Source organism: Plectropomus leopardus, chromosome 18, assembly GCF_026936395.1.
Source record: "Plectropomus leopardus strain MGB_pleo_1.0 chromosome 18, ASM2693639v1, whole genome shotgun sequence".
Lineage (NCBI taxonomy): Eukaryota > Metazoa > Chordata > Actinopteri > Perciformes > Serranidae > Plectropomus > Plectropomus leopardus.
Genome location: NC_142193.1, coordinates 12,214,706 through 12,242,487, shown reverse-complemented (window position 1 = coordinate 12,242,487; position 27,782 = coordinate 12,214,706). Strand labels below are relative to the sequence as shown.

Here is a 27,782-nt window from a genome sequence, read left to right as displayed (position 1 = left end):
CAATATTTGTACATTTGTAATTTCAGACAGTCACTGGGAGTCCCTGCACGCCTCCCCTCTGCAGCAGAAAGTGGTGTCTCGTGCAGACTGCTGTTGTCATTGGTCAGACAGCCGCTGACAAAAAGTGGGACGTTCCCGGAAAAATCGCTAACCGGAAAGGAAGGCCGGAGCCTCAGAAGAAGAAGACAGCCGCCGCCGATGAGACCAGCGAAAGAAGAAAAAGTACTGTAAGTCCAACCAGTTGAAATAAGAGAACATGGGGGTAAAGAGGAACACTGGTCGCATGCTGCACTTTTCTGTCGACGAGCTGTTAACCGTATTTATACACGCGTTGTCAAATTTTGGTCAAACGATCAGCCAAGCAGTAAGTCCGGGTTCAGTCGAAATGTCCATCAGACAGGATCGACAGAGGCTACGAGTTTCTAGCCCTGTGAGACAACCTAACATATCCAAAAAGCCTCATCGCGAAAATGACTGAGAAGCATATGCCATTATGTTTAAGCCAGCAGCAGACACAATAACAAACCTGAGTGTCCGACTTTGTCAAATGTCAAACAGCTGACGACGTGGGGCCGAGAAAAGGAAAGTTGTCCAATGACGTTTTCGACACTGGGCTATAGCTGCTAACCTAACGTTAGCTCACGGTATCAGGACTCAACTTTCAATTTCCAGAGTTTAGCATTAGTTTTTCTGTCGAAAATTCATGCTAGCAAGCTAGTGCTAATGCTAAAGCAACCGATAACGTCTATTACTGACGTTAGCTTGTCGACGTTAGTTGGCAAAGTGCTAATAACAATAGTCACTATTTTGCTTTCTCACGCTAAGTAATTGACTGCGTTCGCTTTATTTTGGCCGGCTAACCTTTGCTAACGATAACTTTATGTTACCCTTGTTAACCAGCATAGGTGCAGGTTTTAAAATGTGAAAATAATTTTAAAAAGCTAAAATACTGTCACCTGATGCTCCTCTACTCTTCCAGTGCATCTGGATTGGAAGTAGGAATTATTTCCACAATACAACATGAAAGAAGGATTTGTGTGTTGACAAAATTAGTTACGTTTACACCATAAATTAATACAGAAAAGGTACAAATTGTTGCCCGTATTTCCACAGGAATTCACAAAGTTCAATGTTTGATTCTAAAAAATTTCTGGTAGAGGACTCCACACCACCCATTTTTATATGTGTCCTCCCTCATGAAAGTAGCAGTGGAATTTTATTTTGAAAAAAAAATACATTTACATCAACAATTGATGCAGGAAAGGAACAAATTAGTGCATGAAAATCCACCAAAATTCACAAATTTGTGTTTGATGCTCAAAATATTCTGGCAGACGACACCCAAACCCACCCTTTTATGTGTTTTCCCCTAATGTTGAAAGGAAATGTACACACTTGAGAAGGTCCATATTTGGGTTAGTAAGGTTATGCATTAGCTGATAAATGATTTTCATATCATCAAACAGCAAACCTGTCTCCAACAAATTAAGTCAGTTTATCACTCTGCTAAAGCTAACATTGTCTCAACCAGATAAAGGTAAACATTTTTAACATACTGACTTTTAAAATTTAAATCTAATCTAAACTTAACCATAAATGACAACATTTGTGGCATGCACACGTTTAGTAGGACATTGCTATGCTCATTTTGAGTCCATCCAGTTGCTAATATTTTGCTTTTACCCTGAAGTCACAGGTAACTTTCAAGCTACTTGTTTTTTTTTTTCAAAAGGTATACATTAAAAAATGTTGTTTGACAGCTTTTAACTTTCTTTTGAATTGCTATCATTGTAATGTTGGAATTTACAAGTTTACCTTGATGCTTTAACTTAGGCACTCATCTGAGGTAGTTCATGGGTTCACAGTTTCTCACAGTCAGGCCAGTAAATGCCAGCAAGCTTGTACTTTCACACATTAAGTGTCATAAAGATGTCATTACTGCTGACAGCATCTGTGTTGTAATTCTGCCAGTTTGCATTGCATATGTTATAATGTGTCTGCACGTGTGTCTCCTTACATTTAACAGGGAATATATTCGCACATGTATGTGTCTTCATAGCTCCTATTTATGGGGGAACAAGGGGAACAGAGCCTGGACCTTTGAGACAGAGAAGGGATTTACTGTTACTTGCTTGAGCTCTCGCCAGGTTTATGGCATATGGACCTTGTCCTTCTAAAGTGGTGACGCATCACGAAGAACCAGCCTTACGCCCTGAGAAGGACTATGAATTTGTCCCCCATCTGTATACATAATATTTGTGTTTTTGTTTCTTGAGGACACCCTTCATCTTTTTTTTTTTTATTCAGGCTATGTCTCAGCACTGTCTGACATTGTAGGTCAGTACTGTTGAACTGAAAACAAGGGCCTAGTGATGTATTTTAGTTTTCTAAAGTGTATTATGGTCTTGCATATATGTATTTAAGACCGTGGCGGTGAGCTGCCATCCATACATTTTCTGTATCTGCAGAAAGGAGCACATTTTTTTATGATTCATTAAAGGTGTTCATTGAAAAAAACAAGATGGGCACAAAGGCAAGTTGTGGGACCATATCTTAGAGTGCATGCATGTGTGCAGTTGGGATTTTGTGTTAATTTTAACTAGATTTTAATGCATAAAGGAAGATATTGTAAGATAATCTCTTCCTTTGGATTTTCAAATGCCATGTTTAGATAGGAAAACTTTGCAAGACTTAGTCTATACTGTAAGGTAATTTGGTGAGCAATTATGTAACTTGATACCTTAAACTACTATTGTTAATTTATTTTTCAGTTTGTAAACAGTTTTAGTTTTGAATGTTTTGCTGTTATTTCACAGGGAGGTACAGGATTTGGTTGAACCTATGAATTTGCTATATTTGTCTGCTTGGGTACGGAGTGTTTCACACATAAGTCACAAGAAAAGGAAGTCCCTGTGATTTCCTATTGGCCTGGCTAACTGCTAGATGAGTATCATGTTTGCTTTTCCTGTGTTGCGTCCCCAGTTTCCCTGTCACTGCTTCCAAAGCCATTCTTTATTAGAAACTTAAATTGGTGAATGGCTTACCTTAGATCAGGAGCATTTCCTGTTTCATTAGAGATCCCAAGGATTGTTCTGTTACAGTGTCTTTGTTGTTGTTGTCTGGGGGGCAAAATGTCACACATGAAAGCTTTTCACCAGTAATGTCTAGGTCTTAAATATATTGTTTCATTGGTTGCAGTTACATGGAAATCTGCTGCTTTCATGCAAGTGCCTGACCATTTGGTGTAATAGACAAAAGGAGGATGGTGATACAGCCCCTCATATCAGACACCAGCAGTTCCTCCAGGACCCCACCCTTAAAATTAAGTGAGCAGCACAAGTCCCAGCCTGTGTTCTTAAAACTGGAATAGTGACGCCAGCTGCAAAGGTTGTTTGAAAGCTACTTAAAAGGAATGTGTGACTGAGTTCATATTTTTCATTACATGTGCTCTCTTAAGCTTGCAAATTATATGTTGAGCCTATTTTTGTAATCAATAGCTACCTAAGTTCCTTGCAAAGAACTTATCCTGCAATAGATTTTATATTGAGTGGCCTGCTGCAAAGGAAAAAATAACTAGATATTTTTCTTCTTTAAATATTGCAAAAAAAGGAAGCTTCTAAACGAGTGCACTCATCAGTAATCCAATGGGATCTTTCCATTGGATTACTGATGAGTGCACTCGTTTAGAAGGATTTCCATTTTAGGATTTTTGAAGCCTAAATGCAATCACCAGAAGTAAAAAGCTAATGCTAGGCAATCAACAAACTACACTGCAGTTGCATGACTTAATGTCACCAACCACAATAAGGCTGTAAAGCCGTGCTCACCATGATGTCGTTCCACAGTCTCATTTAACCACATGCTAGCAACAGCCTTTTTAAAGAACCATCAAGGCTTCAATATTCACGAGTAGGGTATTTACTGATGTTCTTTATGTCATAGAACAAAACTTAAAAGTCACTTAAGCCTGTGTTAACCTTTGACATTATTTCAGGTACCTAACCAAAAACCTGTTCAAAAAACCCACTGACTTCAAGATGACGGAACCAGAAGTGCCAAAATAAAAAATTAGGACTCATTATTACTATCATTAATAAAGATGAAACAAATGCAATTCTATTGCAGGTCGTGGTAAAAAAAAAAAGCACTCACAATAAGTTAGTCATGGTGAATTTCCATTATTAGGATAATCGTGAATATCAAGTCCAGCAGCACCCAAAGAGACAACAGGCAGACAACAGCAGGCAGTATACAACCCAACTGAAAATAGCAACAAAGGTCTTGATTAAGCATCTTTATATTTCAAATAGCCTGGCTTTTTTAAAAACAGTCTTTGAAACAGGTTTTGAATTTGAATAACACTGCCATAAGTTGTGTGTACCTGTGTAGTCATTTAATTTGTGCACCTGTTCTCATATTTAGGTGTTAAATGTGCTGCAATCTCTGCTAAGTGCTTGGATATCATGCTTGCAGCAAAGTATACAGGAGGCCACGATGAATATTTCACAGGCTCTCCCTCTAGTCTGCTCCCTCCTCTTGCCTTTTCTCCTCCCCCTTTCACTGACCCATGTGCCACCGTCTCTCTGTGACCCACTTCCCTGTGGAGGTCTTCAGAGCCCATTAGGGATGCCATCAAAGCGACTGTCGCAGGCTGTTTAAGATGTGTGCAGGTCTGTCTCAGTGCAACAAAGAGCCTCTGATTGCATGATAGACAGCCACTTTAACTTTTTGATCAATGTTGATATTTTGGCACTTAACAGTTGACAACATCAGTTAGTATGTGAGTAGTGTGGGTATGGATTAGGACACAGCAAATGTTTATTTTTCTATTAATAGTGTATTAGTAGCAAAAACAAATCATCAACACAGGACACATATTCTGCTTTATCTTCTATAGGCGACTCTTTCTGTCAGTTAAACCCCCCTGCACTGTATTCCTTCCATGAATGGCTGCAGTACAATATATTTGTGCTGGCCAAAACTGAAAACAGTGACCACAAATATAAAATTATTGTGCTTCATAACGAAACCTTGTTGGCCCGTTGTTGCTCTAGGTCTATATTACCCATCTGTTTTGTCCCAACTGTCCTTAGCAATTTCACTGAGCAAAATTAACAATTTTTAAAGTTGTCAGTGTGATGAAGGCTTACTTTTCTGCAAAAATGTACATGCATGACTTGCATATCTTATTTATAATAAAATTCCGGCTAACTGTTTACAAAATGTCATTCTTTTCACATCTTCTGTTCAAGAAAAGCAATTAGGCCACATTCTCGGCATTTGCTTGTCAGTGTGTTTTGGAGGTCTGTTTCCAAAGACCCATTCAATTACCCTCTTCTATTTTTTTCTTTCTCTATTGAGGAATTTAACAGGTGAGAGCCCGGCTCTGCTGCTTGCAATCAAATGAGTTCAGACTAACTGTGCGACCCAGTGAACAGAGTGCCTTTATTCCTTCTCCAACGGCTGCGGCTGTGAAGGATTCCCTCTGCTCTCCCAGGCCTTGTGACAGTGTGTGTCTGCTAGTTAAAGAGTCCAGTGAGACCTTAAGTGCCCGGCTGATGATGTCTGCTCTAGTTGTGTAAGGAGTACTTGCATGTACCCTACGTAAAATCTTTATCAAAAGTTAACAGATTTAGTAACATGCTGAATTTGGAGAATACTTCTTAAATCACAACATGTAAAGCCAACTTGGTTTTTCATTTGGTAAAAAGGGAAAACGGTAAAGGAACTGCTCTGGGTTGCTGCAGCTATGTGTAAGTTCTCTAATAAGTTAAGACAAAAAGTTGACACTCGAGGTGCACCAGTTAGTTACTAATCCAGCTACTAGTATTAGTTGCACCAGGACTACTTTGGGTACAGCTTAACTATTATCGACATAAAGTCATAACAAAGGCAAGTGTGCATCACATTTCAAACTGACATGAGCCACTCGGCATTGTTGCACATAGTAGTAAGCTAGATCAATATTGAAATGTAATGTGTCATATAATGTGTTGCAAAATAGCATGCAGGTAATGAAAAAAAAAGATGCTTTGTGGCAGAAGAACTTCAGTTTTACGATTATTGAGTCTAATTATGTGACATTTTATGCTTTACATGTACCCTACGGGCATGTTTAATGAGTTGTTACTCAGACTTGTGTTGTCATTTATCTTTGTGATGCAACCAGTTTTATTTTTAAAATGCATGAATCAAAACTTGGTTACAATTTACGGTATAACTAGGCTAAGCTTGAACTTACATACAGTTTGTGCAGCAGGCTGCTGGTATTTGTTTTTATTTCCCATAATGCTATGTGACAGTGATTTCTCAACTTAAACTGCAAAACATAATGGGAGACCTGCAGAGCAGAAATTTGGTCACATAATGAACATATGCAGCATGGTTGGTATACCGTCAAATGAAATATGGCAGTTCTGAATATTTTATGGTCAGAGCCATTATCTCCTGTCACATGCTGAAGCTTAAGTCCGGCTAAGCTACGAGCTGAGAAAAAGTACAACCAAACTCTTAAGACTATCCCTGGTGACGTCTTAACTTCAGTTTTCCTCATTCTCGACATTTCCCTTCTCCCTCAGGAATAGTCTCACCTCCTCTTATCTTCAGTATGCATTGTGTTTCTGCATTAAGTTGTCCAAGTGACAACACAAAGGCTATCCCAAGTTTTTACATGCTCAGCAGTAAAAAGTCTTCTGCAATCTTCACTTCCTGCTTTGAGCTGAGTTGTGTTTCCTGTCCTTTGACCAAGCAGAAGCTAGCTGACCTCATGAGTATCATCCAACTGAAAAAAAAGATTGGGCAAGATTTCATGTATGCAAAACAGACCCAAGTTAAGAGAAGAAAGCGTTGGCTTTGAATGCTGTTATCATGTGAAGATATGTGACTTTTGTGGGACAAGTTACAATGAATGAAATACCGTGGAAACTTTGAAGACAACCTGTGGCGCAGGTTCCTCTTTGTACTGATTGTTAAGTACCTAAAATCCACAAGAAGACTAAATCCTTGCAAAAAAATGTGGTTGCCAGAGGTTGCAATGTTAAAAATGTTTTATTTTTGACTCACTGATTAATGTTTCATTACCTGGTTTTGGTATCGCTGCTTAGAAACCGCCACAAAGATCTTAACAGCGTGTAGTCAGGGTTTCTGACTGTGGCCAGATATCTGTCAGAGATGACTCATAGGAACAAGTGTGTGGAGGCTTAGGCATGGCGGGAGTGTTTGGGCAATATTTAATTCTCTTTTGTATAGTTTATATAGCTTTTCAATTTCTTTAATTTTACTTTTGTTTAATGTACACATGCTTCCGACACCTTCTTTTTATAATTTATATATTTGATTTTTTAGACATGCTTGTTTATTCGGTATATACAGTTCTTTTAAGCAGCTAAAGCAAAGCAAAAAGTAAGAATTTAATTCACATGTCAAAAAACATACTCTATTAGGACAAGCTCAGTTATACATAACACTTGGGTGCTCTTTTCTAGCACTTGTTTATTCTAAACACGGTTAAATAATAAACTCTTTAAGTGGAGGCCCAGCCCCAGTGTGATGCATGTCAACAATTTAAACTCTTAATCGTCAGATGGTAATCTTAGCTAAAACAAAAGCTTTAGTGCAGACATATTTTACAGGTAACCTATATTTTTACTTGATTTATTACTGTTATTGACCACTGACACAGGAAATCAAAGAATTCAGCTTTGTTTGTTTTTCTAAGGCAACACTGACTATAATATTCAGCAGATAACGTGATTGTTTTAACGGAGTTAAACTTAACATTCTGCATGCTTTGTGTTTTCCAGCTCCCACTGGTGAGGTCTCCTCTTCCTTTGGCACATCTACCTGCCTGATCCGAACTTGCCCCCTGTCTAGCTCAGCCTCACCCATTCCCTGCACCAAGCCCCAGCCTAAAGTCAACCAGACATCCTCCCTCTTCTTCCAGCTTCTTCTTTCTACAGATTTTCAACACAGCACGATGGCAGGGCGAGGCGGACCAGCACGAACCAACGGCACTGCAGCAAGCAACAAGATTTGCCAGTTTAAGCTCGTGCTGTTGGGGGAATCAGCGGTGGGGAAGTCCAGCTTGGTGCTGCGCTTTGTCAAAGGCCAGTTCCACGAGTACCAGGAGAGCACCATTGGAGGTGAGGGGTTTTGTGTTTTGATTACCAGGATTGCATCTGCTCTCTGTTATGCTTTAACAGCATCATAGCTGTACATCTTTTCAGCTGTAATTCATGGCTCAAAGGGATGAAAGGGTAGAAATTAAATGATTTGAAACTTATATTACAAAACTTTCATATGAATTTTCACACCCAAACAATGATAACAGAATTATTACACGACCCGTCCAGTTTTCATTCTGTTTTGTGAAGAAAGTATTACTTTCATAAGTGTATCTTGTGGCTCTACAGAACTACTCTACTTTCTTGTATTCACTCTAAAACGATTTCAGCATGTCAATGGACAAAGCATGAATGCTGAAGCAGAAAAAAACATGTCTCTGCCAGTACAGAGGAACTGCTTGCTTGCAGGTCTTAATCTTTTCTGTTGTCAGAGCCTGTGCAGGGGAAGGAGTGGCAGAACCAGTTCTTTGCAGCTGATCACCTGACTCCCCCTTAAGCCACCGAGCTCCTCACACATGGCAGACATAAATATTGATTTGCAGACACAAATTGAATTTCTTAATATTTTTAGACAATAAAGAGCTGCAAATGGACAGAAAATGACTTTAGGTTGTCGTCTGTAAACACCGGTTCTTCAGCGGAGGAGCGAGGTGAATTGAAACAGGAAGGAATTGAGACAACAATGGGGATTTCCTGGACCTCCTTTAGATCACTGAAGCTGGTGAAAGAGTATTGTTACATTTTAAAACAAGAATATAATAATCTGTATCTTTGACGTTTTGCAGTGTGGTGGTTACATGTGTTTGTTTTTCTGCTTTATGGTGATTGCAGCTAGAGGGCTTCAGGAGTAAACTTTTAACTGGGATGTTGAGTGTATGTGCTCTTTCCAGCTGGGAAAACAACAGTGACAGATTTAAAGTGGGGCTGCTGACTTCTGAGACTGCGCTCGTTGCTTCTCGCCCACTGACCTCCTACAGTCTCAACTCTCAGAAGTGTCTGAGTCCTTCAGCTTATTGCCGTAAATGATAATTTGCTCTTTTTTTTTCAACATGCTGCATTTAATATGTTTTACCATGTACATACAGTATACTCATATTTTTACATAAAGACGCTGAAACACTTAGGCTGTGGTTTGGATCAGTGCAGCCTTTTTTCAAAGTTGACTTGAAATATAAGTGTGAAGTCTAAAACCCTTACAAACACTTATTGATGAACTTATTATTGATCATTAATGTGGTTTATGATCAGTTGAGGAAATTGCTTATTATTTGTGTCCCTAGGATCTTGGGCTGCATCCAACTTTTCATTAATGATTAATCTGCTGATTACAGAGCCCAAGATGACGTCTTCAAGTTGCTTGTTTTGACTGAACAACAGTCTAAATCTGACAGATAATTAATGAACATTGATGTAAAACAAAGGAAAACAGCAGATGGAAGAGCAAGAACTAGTGAACGTTTGACATTCTTGACTTGAAAAATAACTGGATCGGTTACATTTTTGTTGATATTAATCAACTAACCTAATCTAACCTTAGGTTAGTTGGTGACTCTGACGCTGCTCATAGGTGTGAATGTGAGCCTGAGTAGTTGTCTGTCGCTATGTGTCAGCCCTGTGATTCTCTGGTGACCTGCCCAGGGTGCACCCCGCCCCTCATCCAATGTCAGCTGGGATAGGCTCCAGCCTCCATGCAACCCTTAACAGGATAAGCAGTCATGGATAATGAATTAACAAATTAAATAATCTGCTAATTATTTCAGCTGTAATGGTAGACTTCAAGCTACAGTTGGTAATTTTTATGAAAATAATTATGTACCCTATTTGTTGGAACTATCACTTTTTTCTTAAAGAAGTAAGCAAGACAGATAGTTTGCGAAAAAAGAAAAGTGCCTCTTACAACTGCCTCTAATGGTGCTAACGAGAAGCTATCACAGCGCACCAAAAACAAACCATCAAAAACAATCATTTCAGTCGCTCCATGAAATGCAGTCAAACTGTCAAAGTAGGCAGCCCTGATCAGATGTGAAGGAAAAGTCTTTGACTGCATGGCTCGGCACTTCGTTTAACTGTTTCCAACATGGCGGCCGGGTCGCACACTTTCTCGTTTTACAGCGTAACAGTACACTAAAATATGTTTCAGAAAACATTTGTAGCAAGAAATAGGCAGTGCAGTTTGCTTGATGTTTGCTCAGCACTATCTAGTTTGACAGTTTGACTGCAGCTCACTAGCAGTAACTTACAGCTGCATTACAGATTCCTCCGCTCTCATTGGTTGTTTTCATTTAGTGGTAAGGCCAATTGAAGTGCTACAAGACAGTAGAGTCGGCAGGGCAATTTTTTTTTTCACAGATTTTCTGTCTCACTTTGTGCTTTGTAGATATAGTAACAGTTTCAGCAAATATGGTGTTTTAAAAAAATAAAAGTTACCAAGTACAGCTTTAATCTGGTAAACTGAGATTATGTGTCTGGTTTAATGCTATGAAGACATTTATATTTGAAGTAGCAGCAGAACTTTTTGTCTCATTTCCTTTTTGCCTTATTTCGAAGCAACATTTCATTTCCACGTTTCCGATGTTTTATGAGTAATGTGGCTGTAGGATGTGGGGACAGGATGCTCAGTGCTTGCACTCACCAAACGAGTCAGCATGTTTTATATTCTACTGAGCCTTGTGGTCAGCTACATGCCTGGTCAAAGATTACAAAGCTTTAAAGTATGTGCGAGTGCTCAGTTTCTGTCATGTGACAGTCGGCTGAGTAAGCAGGTTGTATGCACTTGTGCCTGCTCATTATGTGCTGCAGTATGTTTTTACTATACACATTATTTCTTTTTTCTCTGTGGTATATTTCCATGACTCTGCATTATTACCCTTTCCTGACATGTTTTCTTACTTGTTTTTGTAATTCTAGGCAGTACCAGCCAGAATAGTGCTGTGCCATGCACCATAGCCCCCTGTATTTCATTTAAGTTGTTAAACTTGAATATTTGCTATCAGCTTTCTGATTTGAGTCATTTTCTTTCCAGCTGCCTTTCTCACACAGACGGTTTGTTTGGACGATACAACAGTCAAGTTTGAGATCTGGGACACTGCAGGACAGGAACGGTATCACAGCTTGGCGCCCATGTACTACAGGGGAGCCCAGGCCGCCATCGTGGTCTACGATATCACCAACACAGTAAGTCACATGGCCAAGGACAGGACATCTGCCATGACTGTCTTACGTCATTTGTTTGCTAACCCTTGTCTTCCAGTTTGGGTTGATGATTGCTTAATTCAAGAGACAACTCCAGACCTTTGCTCTGACAGTCATATGTAACATGTAGAAGTTACGTCAGGGATTTAAACTTTAAAAGCACAGCATTATATGTTTATGCTTTGTTTTTTTTTTTAAGGATACATTCACACGTGCAAAGAACTGGGTGAAGGAGCTCCAGCGACAAGCCAGCCCAAATATTGTTATTGCACTGGCAGGAAACAAAGCAGACCTGGCCAACAAGAGAGCCATAGATTTCCAGGTAAAACGGGATTTTTTTTTTTTTTTTTACAGACTGATGTCAGAGTTTACAAATAAATTAAAAATAAATTTATTAAAATTAATTCTTGAATAAATTCAAATAAGCTGAGAATGTATTTGTTGCCGTTTGTATTTATTTCTTTAGGAAGCACAAGCATATGCAGATGACAACAGTTTGCTCTTCATGGAGACTTCAGCCAAGACTGCTATGAATGTCAATGAGATTTTTATGGCTATAGGTAAGTGCTCCCCAAAACTGACAGGGACACGATGATCAGTATTCATTGATCTGTAGATCAACAGAAAAAAAACTGCAATTATCAGTCAGTCTGTTAATGTTAAACTTTAGGCAGCAACTAAAGGTTATTTTCATCGTTGATTATGACAATTTATGTTTATGATTTATTTATTAAAAGTGCATGCGTGTGTGCGTGTCAAATGCTGGGAATGTTATTTGCCAGAGCTCAAGGTGCAGTCTTCAAATTCAGTTTTAATTGACCGTCACTCAAAACCTCCTAAAATTCACTTCATTGTAATGCAAGACAAGAAAAAACAGGAAATCTTCGCACTTCAGACACAGGAACCAGAGTGTTTGCTTAAAAAATTACTTAAATGATTGATTTTGATAGATTTTGATTGAAATGACGATTTTTAAAATAGTTAACAATTATTTTTCTGTTTTAAATTTCAGCTCTTTTTAAGAATATCAAAGGTAAAATGACAAATGTTTAATAGTTTGATATACGGGTAGGTAATTAGGCCAAAATCTTCTGTCACGATAACGGTAAATATCCATATACAGTAATTGTTGTGGGAACTCAATTAGGAAATAGTTTGAAAAAAACATACCACACTGTCTGTCAGACATATCACATTTGACTCTTTTCATGTAAACAATGAAATAAAGAAACACATTTGACGACACTTTAAGTTAAAAACAAGGACTCATACAAATAAAGTTCTTTGAAAATGTGAGATACCAGCCCTGACCTGCTACATGGCCTGCCCCATATATCTTCTGCTGTAGAAATTGTATTGCCAAATTTTAACTGGACGCATTTTTATAATTGCGTATCGTCCAACCCTTGTTACAGACGATAGAACTTACTGCTTTTTCTTGTCTTGCAGTACAGTGAATTGAATATCTTTGCATATTCACTATTTTCTGCACTTTAAGAGTCAAAATTTAACAGTAATTATCAGAATCATCAATAATGAAAAGAGTTATTTGTTGCCTAAGTGCAGAAATTGATAAGTTCTTCTTCTAACCCAAAACAGCCAAGAAGCTTCCTAAGAACGAGCCTCAGGGCGGAGCGGGCCCAGGTGGGCGAGCCAGAGGCGGCGTGGACCTACAGGAAGCTGCACCACAGGGCAGAAGCGGCCAGTGCTGTGGGGGCGGGAACTAACTAACACGACGAGTCAGCTGATCCAACCAATCTACAGCTTCGATCAACCAGACCAGATATTAGCCAGCTGTCAAACAATGCCCCATTGGTCAAACCAAACCACGGTCGGACCAACCACCCTATGAGCAACAACAGCACCAATTAACTGTTTGGCAAACGAGTCCACTGGCCAGTAAACTGCCAGACCCCCTCTGACGGTTGAACCAACCAACAGACCAAGAAATCCACCCACAGGCTTATTTACAGAATCATGTTTTAACCCCTGGACTTGCCAATCCATGACCTCTCTAATGATGATGGACACTTGACATCACTTTAGAGGGGAAAAAAAAAAGGTCCCATTCGTGGAAGAAGGAAAAAAAAAATCGGTCATTACCAATGGCACTTTATAGGGCCATCTTGCTCACCTTTTTGTTTCTGTGTTTGTGTAGAGAGAAAAAAAAATGAAAGCAACAGGAAGGAATAAAAAGAGGCTTGTTGGCCCTGTCCTTTCTCTTCTGCCCCCTGCTTTCTCATGCACCTTACAATTCATAAGTATGTCCATCGTGGTCTTATGAGGCTGTTTAAACTCCAGGTGCATGCAGCAGTCCTTCACTTTTCTGTCTTGTTCCTGGTGAGCTTCCTGGAAAAGATGAAAAGAGAGAAGGTTCCTAACAGGAGAACGGGAATGGACAGATATTTCCTTCTTAATAGAGCTGTGTAGATTGAATTATTACATTGTTATTGTTATCACTATTATTATTACTTCTTTTGACACAGGCTGTTCTGTATGATTTTAAAGCCTTCAAGGTTTTACAATCATCCATCTATGTTATAAAACCATATACAGTGAATAGTACTTTAACATTGTCACCCATAAGTAATTTTAGCATTAATGTAATGTTTTGGAATCATCAGTGTACAATGATAAAAACATAAAGCAAGATTTCTTGACCAAAATCACAACTGTGTATTGACAACATTGCTGTATTTGTATCAGACTTTTCAAGTTTATAATCAATCAGTAGTTATTGTCGAAACAATATCTTCCCAATCTCTACAGGATGTTTTGTCAACCTTAATTATTTTGTGATGAATTTTTTTTTTTTTTTATGTCTTAATCTTTTTTTTTTCTCTGAAGATCTATGGTATTAAATGCACTGGTTCTGTCTCATCATCTTTGTGAATTGAGATGTTATCATCAGCTTCCTTTCCTTTTTCTTTTCTCTCTCTTTGTTTTTACTCTTCATATCAGGGAGGGATTGCTTTCAACTGTGTTGTCATCCTGTTATGGCATCAACAACTAGCACAACAGTACCTGCACAGCAGCCGCTGCTGTTAGGTGGGTGGGGGTGGGTGGGGAGGGTGGGATCATGGGTGGAGACAGAAGAGAAAAAACAAAATGTAATTTTACCAATAAACAAGGGGAAGGTATCTTTTCTGTATGCCTGTTTAATCATTTCACCTTATCCAAATAATAATCATTTGTCAGCTAACAGTGAAACGATTGATAATCTTTTATTCAAACAAGTTTCAGAAAACATAAAATATTATAATTAGATCTATATAATATATAAATTAAGTGGCATAATTTTACTTATGTTTAGATTTAACCAGTGTGAAAACATTAAAAGGCATTTGTTTACGCCGGTATATTCGAGTTTTACTACTTGTCCATAAACTACATTACCCATAATCCCCACAACAGGCCAGGCATGTTGCTTTCATGTCCACTAGGAATATTGCTCCGCCTGAAAATTTATTTAATTACAAATTATCTGTATTGCAAGTCAGTTCATGGTACTTGAATTTATCTATTCAAATCTATTCAAGACAGGCTTAATTGACATTCCTAATTAGCTTTTTTTTTTAAAAAAAAAAAAAAAAAAAGGGTTAAAATGACGGTAGTGTTTTTAATATGCATCCTATTGGTAAGTTAGCAAGGCAGTATTTGTTGCGGGGCTATTAATCGGAATCCGTGACATGGAGTAGAGTTTTGTTTTATAACAGAATAAACCAATAATGCAGATATACTGACATATAACACGACATAACACAATTACTAATTTCTATAAAGAATATTAATAATCACAATAAATATCGATATCACTCCTGCTCTTATACACAAAGTTATAATTGTAGTCTGGCAAAAAACACAAAAGAAAAAGAAGCTTGTATTCTGAGTCATTTTGAAAACTCACAACCGGAAGTGGTAGTATGTATTTTTAATGATGTTGCAGCTCATGACTTTGTCCGCAAGAGGACAGTAAATATGCAGTATGCGTAAGAATAGCATCAAGTCTACTGTCACCTCCACCGAGCCGTGCCGACTTTTAGTGAATATTCACGACTATAAACGTCTTCATGATATCTCCACCATAGTACACAATTATAGTGGGATATACTGGTTAATATCTTTAAATATAAAGTACTGTAGTCAGAGATGAAGTAACGCACTGTGACCACTGGAGGGCACTGAACACTCATGAAGACAGTTGCCCGCACCAGCCACATGAGATTTAAGGAAGGGGGGGAGATTTCATTTTGATGCAAATAATTATGCATTTTGTCTGTAAGGGAAATTGGAAGTTAGAAACACGTGTTTTTCTATTTTGATTCAGTGCAGTCCTTCTAAAGTGATATGCAGCGCTGGCTACAGTGCAGGGAGATTGTGTTGTCATGATGGATTGGAAAGATGTAACTGTAGTGTTTGTGTTGAAGACAAAGATGATGGACTTTGTTTTCAATATTGTCTTGTCACTGGGGAAGTTTTTTTTTTATATATAAATAAATGTACATACGTTATGACTAAACCCTGCCTGGACCATCGGAATCTTAGCCTGTCGTATGAAATGTGCTATATAAATAAACATGACTTGACCTAAAATAACTGATGTATACTATGTATGCTCTTAACACCTGCGTTCATGTGAAAATCTAAAAAAAAAAAATAAACAAGTAATTTCCACTTGTAAACACAAACGCGGTCCTCTTAAATCAACATTTTCCGACAGTCCGTGAAGGCAGCAGATGAGGTAAACGGGAGCAGAGGAAGAGAGCAGCAGCGTGGACATGTCGGACCCGGCGGCGCAGGCCTTACAACCCCGGCTTCTTCAAGCTCAGTCTGCTGGGTCAGCTGGGTCCAGTACTGCCTCGACCGGCTCCGGGACCGGGAATAGTGACCCGGCCAGACCGGGACTAAGCCAGCAACAACGTGCGAGCCAGAAGAAAGCCCAAGTCCGAGCTTTCCCACGGGCGAAAAAGCTCGAGAAACTTGGCGTATTCTCCGCATGCAAGGTAGCTAGCTTAGCTAGCCAAAGTTCACCACAACAAAGCACACCTCGGTACTGTTAGCATTAGTATATGAGGGCTCAGCTCAGGCACCTCACACAAAAACATGAACAAATAGCGTAATGACCTGACGTATTTGTTAACTTCTGCAGCTAGCTAGCTTTACTCCCGGATACTTGTATTATTCACAGTGATGTTTTTTGAAGATACATGCATTATCAGCTAGCTTAATATAACTGGTTAGTCATTCATTGGCGAGCATAAACTGCACGTCTGTCACTATTAAAGTCGCTTTATTTCAGGATATTTCTTGCTTATTTTCAGGCTAGTGACACATGCAAGTGCAATGGATGGAAAAACCCAAATCCACCATCAGCCACACGTATGGACCTGCAGCAGCAAGCAGCCAGCCTGAGCGAGCCGTGCCGCAGCTGTGGACATGCTCTGGGTACAAACTAACCAGCCTCCACACACACACACACACACACACACACACACACACACACACACACCAGCCTTTCTCCTAACACCAACTAAAGCTGTATTCCAGGGACTCATTCTTATCCACTGTTGTTTAACACATTATGTTATTGACATTATTATTATGGGACTTGGTGTTTTGCAGCTGATCATGTGTCCCACCTGGAAAATGTGTCTGAGGATGAGATTAACAGGCTGCTGGGGATGGTGGTGGACGTGGAGAATCTTTTTATGTCCGTACACAAAGAGGAGGACACTGACACCAAACAGGTCTACTTCTACCTGTTTAAGGTAAGCAAAAGTGTATCTCACATCAGCATGACAAGTAAAGCAGTCCTATCAATACTCAGGAGTCCACATGTAGTATATTTTTATAGTATAACATATGTTATCATTCATAAATCAATATTGTTTTTATTTTCCACCCTATTTCCTGTAGCTGCTGAGGAAATGCATCTTGCAGATGAGCCAGCCAGTCGTAGAGGGGTCCCTTGGAAGTCCGCCATTTGAAAAGCCCAACATCGAGCAGGTGAACATGACTGAAATAAGCTGCAGGTCATATATTAGAATAGATTTTAAGATTCTCTCACCTGTTTCTAAAGCTTTTAATAGTTTTGGACCGACCTACATTGCAGACTATCAGTCGTTCTATTATTCTTCACAAGCTCTCAGATTTTCTGCTCCTGGGTTTTTAATTACATGCAGTTACACACACAAGAAAACAGCGCGGCTTTCGTGAGCTATGCTCCAAAATTATGGCATACTCTTCCAAAAGCTATAAGATAAGCAGGCTCTGTTAACATTTTTAAATAACAACTGAAAATATATGCATTTAGTCTGTCTTTTAATTTATGTAATTCTTGTATTTATTATTTTAGATCAGTTATCTTATTTTTTACTGGTCTCTGTATTTTTTACTTTGACTTTGAAACAGCAACATGATTCTGCTCCCTGTTCTTATTACACATGCCATACTTTTGTATTGTGACAGCAGGTGTTGCCCCGTGTGCGCAACCAATGGAAAATAATTTGTGAGGACAAACAAACTTATGCCAGGATGCTGAAATCTCCCATTTCACATTTTTAAAGGGAGAAGAAAGGACTAGAGCACAGTGATCTATTTACAGCCTCTAATTGTGCAAACAGAATCGTATTTCGGCACCACTGTGTCTCCATCAGAGATGCATTAATTTAATCATTTTTTTCCCCTCTTCCTCTTATTCTTAATCTTTTGTTTCCCTTTCCTCCAAAGGGTGTTTTGAATTTTGTTCAGTATAAGTTCAGCCACCTTGCACCAAAGGAAAGGCAGACCATGTTTGAGCTGTCAAAGATGTTCCTCTTGTGCCTAAATTACTGGAAGCTGGAGACACCAACGCAGTACCGCCAGCGGACCCAGAAAGACGATGGGACAGCATACAAAGTGGACTATACCAGGTGTGTGGGTGTGTTTATTGTTTCAGAAAACAGGTCATTTTATTTGTTAGATTTCTGTGTTGGATGCTGATATCAGTGTCTACAGTAAGTTGTTTTTCTTATGACTCCCAGGTGGCTGTGCTACTGCCACGTCCCCCAGAGTAACGACAGCCTACCGCGCTATGAAACCACTCATGTGTTTGGCCGCAGTTTGCTCAAGTCCATCTTCACTGTGACCCGACGCCAACTCCTGGAGAAGTTCAGAGTGGAGAAGGACAAACTGCTGCCAGAGAAACGCACACTCATCCTCACACACTTTCCCAAGTAAGGGCAGGCTGTTTGAAATAGTGTGTGTGTGTGTCAGAGCTTTAATGATAGCTGAAAAATGTTTAGATTCAATAGAGCATGAATCCCTTTTTATCTTTTATTCCAATCCTTGGTGTCGGTACTTCTTTCAGATAGGAAAAAAAAAATCAAAATACCACGCTTTTCACTGGTCTTGCACCTGTATTTGTAGAAATTCTGGTGCAAACAGAATATCTGCCTCAGATAATGTGTTTGAAAAGGTCACTGCACTGCTTTACAAGGTTATTGTGGATTTGCATTTGTGCACATGAGCATAATGGGCAGTAATCAAACAGCACATCCCTGGATAAAAGGTCATGTTGCATGCTTTCATTATTATCAAAAATTGAACTGAATTTCTCAAAAATATTGAGAAATGCTCACAAATCATTTCAATAGATGGATAATAACCAGTCGCACTGCAGTGGAAAAAAACGCAGTAGGATTCCATAGCATATATAAAATAGGTCTCTTTTGACAATACATTACAGTTTGCATTAAGTTATGCGAAAAAATGGGGGGGGTTTTTGTTACTGTAGTTTCTGTCTCATACCCAGGGTGCTCTAGCTTTGCCTGTATCCATCTGCTCCCGTTAATATTAGCCATTTAAATAAAATTCATAATAATAATCACATTTTATAGCGCTTTTCAAAGTCCTCAAAGATGTTTTACATAGAATGAGATATCTATTTGAAAAAACAAAAGTAGTAAACTGAGATGATAAAATAAAAAATAAAACATTTTATGCTGAATGTCATCAGGTTCTTGTCCATGCTGGAGGAGGAAATCTATGGTGAGAATTCCCCAATCTGGGAGGCGGACTTCACCATGCCCGCCTCTGATGGCACACAGCTGGGACATCAGACAGGTGAGACAGATGTTCAGTGTTTTGGTCAGTTCGCTACGATGTTTTTAGTTGGATGGGACCAAACTGAAAAAAAAACACAGCGTCCTGTGCCTTAGCTTTTTGACTGTATAAATGCTTTTAACAATAAGTTTTGTTCTTTAAATCATCATCAGGTCACTTGATGGTGGCAAAAAAAAAGCTATTCTCAAGCAGGAATTAACTATGACTTTTATTTTATTTTTTTGGCACGAGCTGTTGTTTGTGTTTTGTGTTGTGTTGGCTAACAGGTTTTTAAAAATGCAGTTGCCAGTGCCACATTGGCTCATGTGATTGCCTAATCTCTGTGCGTTTACATTACTTAAGGTTTCTCTTGTGCTTGGAGAGTACTTAATCTGAAGTAAAGGCCAAAAAAGTCCCTCAAAACAATGCTGTTTTGGCGATGCGGACATATTAAAAAAAGCGTTTCTTTGAATTCTGAAAAAGTTTGTCCAGTTTAAAAACGCCTGATGTGAAATAATCTAGTCTGATAGTGCAACTCTAAATCGGTAGTATTATAATTTAAGAGTCATAAATGGGTTTCTTCAGTATATATATCGTACATCATATAAAGGGCAGCATCTACACATATATTTTATGGGTATGATGATAAATATACAGCACATAAAAACATATGTAAATATTGGTGCTTTTAGTTACCTGCATGTTGGTATCTCTTGTTGCAGTGATCAGTCCTGCTGCAGTTTCTGGCTCCCCTGCACTGCCCAAAGGTCTGAGCAGCATCTCCTCTCTGGGCAGCATGGACACTGGAGGTGCAGAGCCCATCACAGGTCTGTCGGCTACTATTTGGAGTGTATTGAAAGTAGAGAGCACCCAACACACACCTGTGACCACATACATATACATACATTAATGGTTTCTAATAGTAATAAACCCTACCAAACTACAGTCCAAAGGGTTTTACCCCACACGCTGCAGCGGCTAACACAATTGTCTGATGGCTCTGAGATCAGCAGTTAGTTGTGTCGTGTCATTGCTTTGTGTTAAATAATGTCCCTGTCTGTTCAGGAGAGAAACGTAAACTTCCGGAGGCGTTGACCCTGGAGGATGCCAAGCGTATCCGTGTGATGGGAGACATTCCTATGGAGCTGGTCAATGAAGTCATGATGACAATCACTGACCCTGCTGCCATGCTCGGACCAGAGGTAAATTCAATGTCTGGTGATTTCTTCATGGAAAAGGCCTTATTAAACTGCAAATTTAAGCCGTAGTTCTCACAGTTTCATGTCTGCATTGCTAGACTAATCTGCTGACGCCAAACGCTGCCCGTGATGAGACTGCCAGACTGGAGGAGAGGCGGGGAATCATAGAGTTTCACGTCATTGGAAACTCGCTTTCCCAAAAGTCCAACAAAAAGATCTTGATGTGGCTGGTTGGCCTGCAGAATGTCTTCTCTCATCAATTACCTCGCATGCCCAAAGAGTACATCACACGACTGGTGTTCGACCCGTAAGTAGATGCCATATCACATGTCACACGGGATGCCTGCACACTGCTCTAACATCTCCAACTTTCACAGGAAGCACAAGACCCTAGCCCTTATCAAAGATGGCCGCGTCATCGGAGGCATCTGTTTTAGGATGTTTCCCACTCAGGGCTTCACAGAGATCGTCTTCTGTGCCGTCACATCCAACGAGCAAGTTAAGGTACAGAATGATCATCTACTCTCTTGAAAGTTGTAGTGGTCCAGATGACCACATTTTTTCATTTGTAGTAGCTTCTTCATAGCATACTTTTTCTTCTGGTATAAAATTGTCGAAAGAGAAGACTCCTAGTTAGGAATTATGTGGTTTGTTGATCACTTGCAGCCTCTACCAGCCGATTAGAAAGATTGAGGACTCAACAGTCAATGACGTTAAAAGTTAATAAAACAGGTTTTTAAACAATTGTGAATGAATGCAATTGCAACAGGTCCTCGAGCACAGAGTCATAAATGTGCACTAGAGTATTAGGCTGACTGGTCCAGAAGTCGGCAAGCTTAGCTGCGGACAGAGGGACACACACACGACTGAGTATTTTGTGCTTGGAGGGGATTTTCTGTATGTAGGTTGCCTGGCTCATAGAAAATATAATATCCTTTTCATCTTTTCTTAAAAAATGTATTGATTTCCATAAGAAAGAAACAGCTATAAGATCCTGTTTCCAAATCAGCCTTTTTTTCATCCACCTTACCTTTAATCATAAAAAGCATAATCATATAAAAAGATCATAGCAGTACTGAGATGCCCTTCGTGACGTTGTCTTTTCACTGCTCTTTTTAATGTCAGGGCTACGGTACCCACCTGATGAACCACCTGAAGGAGTACCACATCAAACACAGCATCCTGTATTTCCTCACTTACGCTGACGAGTATGCCATTGGCTACTTCAAAAAGCAGGTACTGCAGGCATGACCTGTGCATTCGCTCTGGCCCTGTCCTCTCCCCCCACTGCGTCCTTTCAGTAATTTGGTCTCTCCTCCCAGGGCTTTTCCAAAGACATCAAAGTGCCGAAGAGTCGATACCTTGGATACATCAAAGACTACGAGGGAGCGACCCTCATGGAGTGTGAGCTCAACCCGAGAATCCCCTACACCGAGCTCTCTCACATCATTAAAAGACAGAAGGAGGTATGTGAGGCTCAGCCAACCTCACATAAAAGCCAAACCATGTTTTCTTTTGTGAATCTTTGTGTTGTTGATAATTACATAATCTTAAATGTCATAACAGATAATTAAGAAGCTGATTGAGAGGAAACAGAGTCAGATCAGAAAGGTTTATCCAGGTCTCACCTGCTTCAAAGAGGGCGTACGACAGATCCCAGTGGAGAGCATCCCAGGCATAAGTGAGTGTTTTTTTTGTGTTAGATGGAAACATATTTGTAATATTAGTATTATCATATTACTTACATGTCTTTTTTTCCAGGAGAGACCGGCTGGAAACCCAGTAATAAGGACAAAGGGTAAGCTTTTAGCATATACAATATAACTCATTATTGTAGTGTTTAGATGCTTGTGCTTTTGATGATGTGTCTGTTTTGATACGACCACTGGGGAGCGTCAGTAAATCAAGACATTTATAATTTTCACACATAATGGATTCAATGTTATTTCTGTTTCTGTGTCACATGGACACTTGGCCGTTAACAGGTTACACAGTTTGCCCTGATCTCAAAGCACAGTCTCAATACACGCACCTGAATGTTGGTTTAGTCAATACTTCACTCATCTATCATTCCACATTTTGCAGGAAAGAGGTGAAGGATCCTGATGTGTTATATAACATGTTGAAGAACCTCCTGGCCCAGATTAAGGTAAGGCTCACCTGTTGACACGGGACACCACAGTGGTAACAAGAACAGAGACTAACTAGGACGTTATCTCTTCACCAGACTCATCCTGACGCCTGGCCCTTCATGGAACCAGTGAAAAAGTCAGAGGCTCCAGATTACTACGAGATCATCCGCTTTCCCATCGGTGAGTCAGCATGTCTTCCTGATTACATTTAGTTGCGGTTATTGTCACACATGCGATTCATAGATACTATTCTTACGTATCTATAAGATCTAATTAGGATTTTATAGACTGAAAAAACATAACAACTCAGGTCACTGGGAAGAAGGTGGGGAGGGGTTAAGTTATAATTAGATTCATATGAGGTTTAAAAGGAGGCTGAAAAATTATTGACACAATTAAACACCAAAATTCACTGAAAAAAAACCCCCACCAAATTCCGTTCTCAAATCAAACTCATTTCTTTCAATTTTCGTTCAATATTTATCAGTTACTTTTCGAAGTTCACATGAACCTCTCTTCATGGATCTATGGCACAGCACCTACCTAAAGGGAAGATACAACACTTTTCATGCTGGTTCACCTGTTACTGGTTAAGAACACCAGGAGAAATTGCCAGGAACTGATTTTTCTTTAAAACAAAATTATGACTTGTGTGTGCTGCACGCCAAATTAATCTTAACCACCAGACCTGTTTGTAACCTAAAGCCTACCAACGTTATCTCCACAACAACCGTTCCACTGACTTTAAAGGTAAAGATAACAGACCCCGACTGTCCTGCTGTGACCACTGACGTGAACTAACCACACCGACTCAAAGGCCTCAATCATGGACTCACGGGGGTGTGCTGCCACAGTTCACGGCATTTTGCCGTTGCTGAATGAATACGGGGGAAACACTGGAATAGATATGTGGCACAATTTATGACTTTTAAAAAAAGATTGTTTTTAGTCCCACGGGGGTTCCTTCCATGACTGTACGATAACAGAGGAAACACTGTATTATTATTTTACATTGAGCACTTTTTTTTTCCTTTTTTCGTTTCCAAAGACCTGAAGACCATGACAGAAAGACTGAAAAATAGATACTATGTGACCAAGAAGCTTTTCATTGCCGACCTGCAGCGAATCATCACCAACTGTCGCGAGTACAACCCTCCAGACAGCGAGTACTGCAAGAGTGCCAACACCTTGGAAAAGTTCTTCTACTTCAAATTAAAAGATGGAGGCCTGATCGAGAAATGAACTCAGAAATGGTTACCGATTTCTTAACAGACAGGGGGTGACTTTGACACAAAGAGGACAAGGAAAACATCACTAGCTGTTGTCTTATCTGTGTTAATGAAGGGGTATGTACATGACTGAAACAATATACAAGGGATTGTTCGGCGTGAACAAACATAAGAAGTTTGTTTGGAAATATCAGATCATGTTGAGCATCACAAAGTGTAAAAATGGCATTAACCTTTCCCCTTTAAGTTGTCATTTTCTCTTCTCCAATACTCATTGGGTCAATACTCTGCATTTACATGTCTCATTAAGTGTACCAAAGTTATAGGTCCAAGTTATAACAATTTCTCACCTTTATTTATTGTATACCTGGTTTTGTTGCATTTAATTACATTTGTTCATTCCAGTTTGCTTAAAACTCCGAGCGGACATTTACGTAGTGTAGAGTTCTTTCACAGAAAACTGGACCTCGGGACCTAAAGCCACGTTGCCTTCCGTTACTGACAGACACTTGAACATCCCAGCCATCTTCATGGATAAAAAGAAATACACTCTTTGAGGGGTGAAGTCCTCAAAACACTTGACTGAAAGTGGGTAGTACTTTGACTCTTGGGTAGTCTTGAAATGATTTGATCAGGTGATTGGTGACAAATTAATCAAATGCGATTGTTAAAGTTGTTAATGGAGTGCAAATACAGAACATTTGCTGATTTTAGCTCCAGTGTTGGAGTATTTTTTTCAGATTCAGATTCAGAAAAGAGGAAATGATTTATCATTTAGGCTGCAGCAATTGTTTAACATTCTATATTCTTAACAAATAATGGTAAACATCGCCGATCAACCAATAATAAAAATCACTGTTTTCAGCCCTCCTCTTGAGTAGTTGGACACACTGCTAGTGATGGACTGGGCATCAAATATTTCCAGCACATGCGTGCTAAACAAAATAATTTCCCCCATCGTTGCCTTCAAGAAAACTGTTGTTTTCATGTTGACAACAACATAGTAGATACTTATTTATACAGTAAATATGATACATGCTGTTTATACATTTTCCACCGGCAGGGTTTTATTCCAAACCGTTTCGGATGAGGTCACATTAGTATAGCTTGTACCACGCTTGCAGGTGATACTGTAGTTGTTGGCATTGATTTGTTATGTTGCTAGACTCTGTAGTTCAGTCACTTCTGCACACATATGCTAAGTAGTCTATTTAGTGCACAGCCACATTTGTTTGTGGTGTTCACAGGTTTACTGGATAGTTTATGTTGGTAAGATATAAATATGTTGGGAGGAAGCTAATCAGCAGTCCTCATAGTGATTCTGTGTGGAGAGAAGATAACCGGTTTATTTATCACACCGTACACAAGCTGTAGTGCGTGTTATAATGCATGGCGGACAGTTACTGAATTTAAATTCAGAGAAACCATCGAGCTCTAAGCCACTGTTGTTGCAGTTGTTTGTTTTTTTGTTTTTTTTTTACAGTGTTACACACATTGTACTGTTCAGCGGTCAGTGTCAAACGGAGTGCTTCCTGAGATGCATCCACTTCTTTTATCAGAAGTTAACTGTCTGCTGCTGGTTGAGCCTGCTTGTTGAATGTTCCATGACTTGTGAATATGTGTGTGTGAGCGTGTGTTTATTTTGTACTTGAATCATGACTAGCTTTGAATTACTGAAGTGATGTCAGTGTTGCATTATTCAGGGTTGTCTATTGCGTACTTCTCCCTCAATCTACCTATGCTGCATTTCAGATTTTCTTAAAAAGGTCAGTCTGAGTGAACTTTCCACCTGTTTGAGGATGGCTACTGTCTCTAGTTATGGTATAAATGCCATCGGCTGTAACTGTAATACTGTTCATGACAATAAAGGTTTGGTTTTTTTTTTTTTTTTTTTAAAAATAAACAATGGGTGTGAACATGAGTCACTTGACTTGGGACTGCAGTTGTAACTTAGTAAAGACTTTGGGGATTTTAGAAATGATGACATAAGACGACGAGTTTTCACTTTTGCTTTAAGGTAATACGTAATAATAATAAAATAATAATAAAACCATTTCTACCTCATTTCATGTGTAACTAGAGAGGCACTCTGCGAACACAGACCTCCGCTAGTAGTCCAGTCTTCTATGATATGCATATCTGCAAACACAACAACTATATATGTCTGGACATATTTCCAAAACTATTAAATGATGTCAAAATATGGTTTTGCCTATTGGAAGCCTCACCATCTGAGCTCTGCATTAATTAAATTTTACTTCTAAATTGTAAATACGTCTAACTTGTGGTCAATATTATTGCTTGTTTTCTTGATCCATAAAGTGTGAACATCTTTTGTTAATGACCCTGGTGACTGACATCGAAGGATCAAAAAGCGGTGTCGCTATGAACGCTCGGCCACCACAAGCCAGTATAACCGGTGCCAGAGCTTGGTCCGCATTGCTGACAGTAAGTCGAACTTGTTTCCAGTGAGGGTTGGACTCTCACAGGGCTGCCCTTTGTCACCGATTCTGTTCATAACTTTTATGGACAGAATTTCTAGGCGCAGCCAGGTTGTTGAGGGGGTCCGGTTTGGTGACCTCAGGATTGGGTCTCTGCTCTTGGCTTCATCAGGCCATGACCTCCAGCTCTCACTGGATCGGTTTGCAGCCGAGTGTGAAGCGGCCGGGATGAGAATCAGCACCTCCAAATCCAAGGCCATGGTTCTCAGCCAGAAAAGGGTGGAGTGCCCCCTCCAGATCGGGGACAAGATCCTGCCCCAAGTGGAGGAGTTTAAGTACCTCGGGGTCTTGTTCACGAGTGAGGGAAGGATGGAGCGGGAGATCAACAGGCCGATCGGTGCAGCGTCTGCAGTAATGCGGACGCTGCACCGATCTGTCGTGGTGAAGAAGGAGCTGAGCCGAAAGGCAAAGCTCTCGATTTACCGGTCGATCTTCGTTCCTACCCTCATCTATGGTCACGAGCTTTGGGTAGTGACAGAAAGAACAAGATCGTGGGTACAAGCGGCCGAAATGAGCTTCCTCCGTAGGGTGGCTGGGCTCTCCCTTAGAGATAGGGTGAGAAGCTCAGTCATCCGGGAGGAGCTCGGAGTAGAGCCGCTGCTCCTCCGCGTTGAGAAGAGCCAGATGAGGTGGCTCGGGCATCTAATTAGGATGCCTCCAGGACGCCTCCCTGGTGAGGTGTTCAGGGCATGTCCCACCGGTAGGAGGCCCCGGGGAAGACCTAGGACACGCTGGAGAGACTATGTCTCACAGCTGGCCTAGGAACGCCTGGGGTCCCCCAGGAAGAGCTGGACGAAGTGGCCGGGGAGAGGGAAGTCTGGGCTTCCCTGCTTAGGCTGCTGCCCCCGCGACCTGACCACGGATAAGCGGAAGAAAATGGATGGATGGATGGATGGAGAAAACCCGTGTTACAGTATTACAGGTTCTCCCATGAAACCCCTGTTCCCCAGTACCCCATAAAAACTGCTTTCGGTATGAAGTTTGAGCAGCTACATGTGTAGGCTACCTCAGAGGATTACTGGTACCTGTAAGTGAGTAAGTAATATGATAATACTAAGTATTATCTAAACGGGTGCTTCTTATATGATGCATCTGCATGAAATTTTTAGTGCCAAAAAGTGCTTCTCCTTTAGTTTGTAGCAGCCGGTGTTAGGTTTCGTTTTCCTAAGTGATGTTACAAAAACACACAAGCAGGGCCCATTGGGGGTGCACTGTGCTCAAAAGCCGATAATGTTTGTAGTGGCCTCTCCATTTCAGTTTCAATACAACACCACAAGATAAATATGAGATTGCATGTAACTAGAATAGAGAGGGTTTGTGAAAG

At 39.9% G+C, this 27,782-nt stretch overlaps 2 protein-coding genes across 2 annotated transcripts; both read left to right on the top strand.

The window, feature by feature from the left end:
* Positions 1-74: 74 nt before the first annotated feature.
* rab5c (RAB5C, member RAS oncogene family) lies at positions 75-14,198 on the top strand. Its single transcript, XM_042505002.2, has 6 exons — positions 75-227; positions 7,803-8,141; positions 11,146-11,297; positions 11,515-11,637; positions 11,782-11,875; positions 12,915-14,198. The coding sequence occupies exons 2-6, from the start codon at positions 7,976-7,978 to the stop codon at positions 13,040-13,042; spliced, it is 663 nt and encodes a 220-aa protein (XP_042360936.1). The 5' UTR covers positions 75-227; positions 7,803-7,975; the 3' UTR covers positions 13,043-14,198.
* Positions 14,199-16,040: 1,842 nt separating this feature from the next.
* On the top strand, positions 16,041-25,878 carry kat2a (K(lysine) acetyltransferase 2A). Its single transcript, XM_042505468.2, has 18 exons — positions 16,041-16,318; positions 16,637-16,760; positions 16,938-17,083; positions 17,232-17,321; positions 18,045-18,226; positions 18,338-18,529; positions 19,312-19,418; positions 20,120-20,224; positions 20,463-20,599; positions 20,695-20,903; positions 20,974-21,100; positions 21,722-21,832; positions 21,919-22,062; positions 22,163-22,277; positions 22,358-22,394; positions 22,682-22,745; positions 22,824-22,908; positions 23,777-25,878. The coding sequence occupies exons 1-18, from the start codon at positions 16,094-16,096 to the stop codon at positions 23,968-23,970; spliced, it is 2,394 nt and encodes a 797-aa protein (XP_042361402.1). The 5' UTR covers positions 16,041-16,093; the 3' UTR covers positions 23,971-25,878.
* The last annotated feature ends 1,904 nt before the right edge of the window (positions 25,879-27,782 follow it).

Coding starts and splice junctions, on each gene's coding strand:
- rab5c (XM_042505002.2), top strand. CDS start 7,976: ATGGCAGGGCGAGGCGGACCAGCACGAACCAACGGCACTGCAGCAAGC. Junction 11,638..11,781: donor AGAGAGCCATAGATTTCCAG/GTAAAACGGGAT, acceptor TTATTTCTTTAG/GAAGCACAAGCATATGCAGA. Junction 11,876..12,914: donor TGAGATTTTTATGGCTATAG/GTAAGTGCTCCC, acceptor AACCCAAAACAG/CCAAGAAGCTTCCTAAGAAC.
- kat2a (XM_042505468.2), top strand. CDS start 16,094: ATGTCGGACCCGGCGGCGCAGGCCTTACAACCCCGGCTTCTTCAAGCT. Junction 16,761..16,937: donor CAGCTGTGGACATGCTCTGG/GTACAAACTAAC, acceptor GGTGTTTTGCAG/CTGATCATGTGTCCCACCTG. Junction 19,419..20,119: donor ACAGCTGGGACATCAGACAG/GTGAGACAGATG, acceptor CTCTTGTTGCAG/TGATCAGTCCTGCTGCAGTT.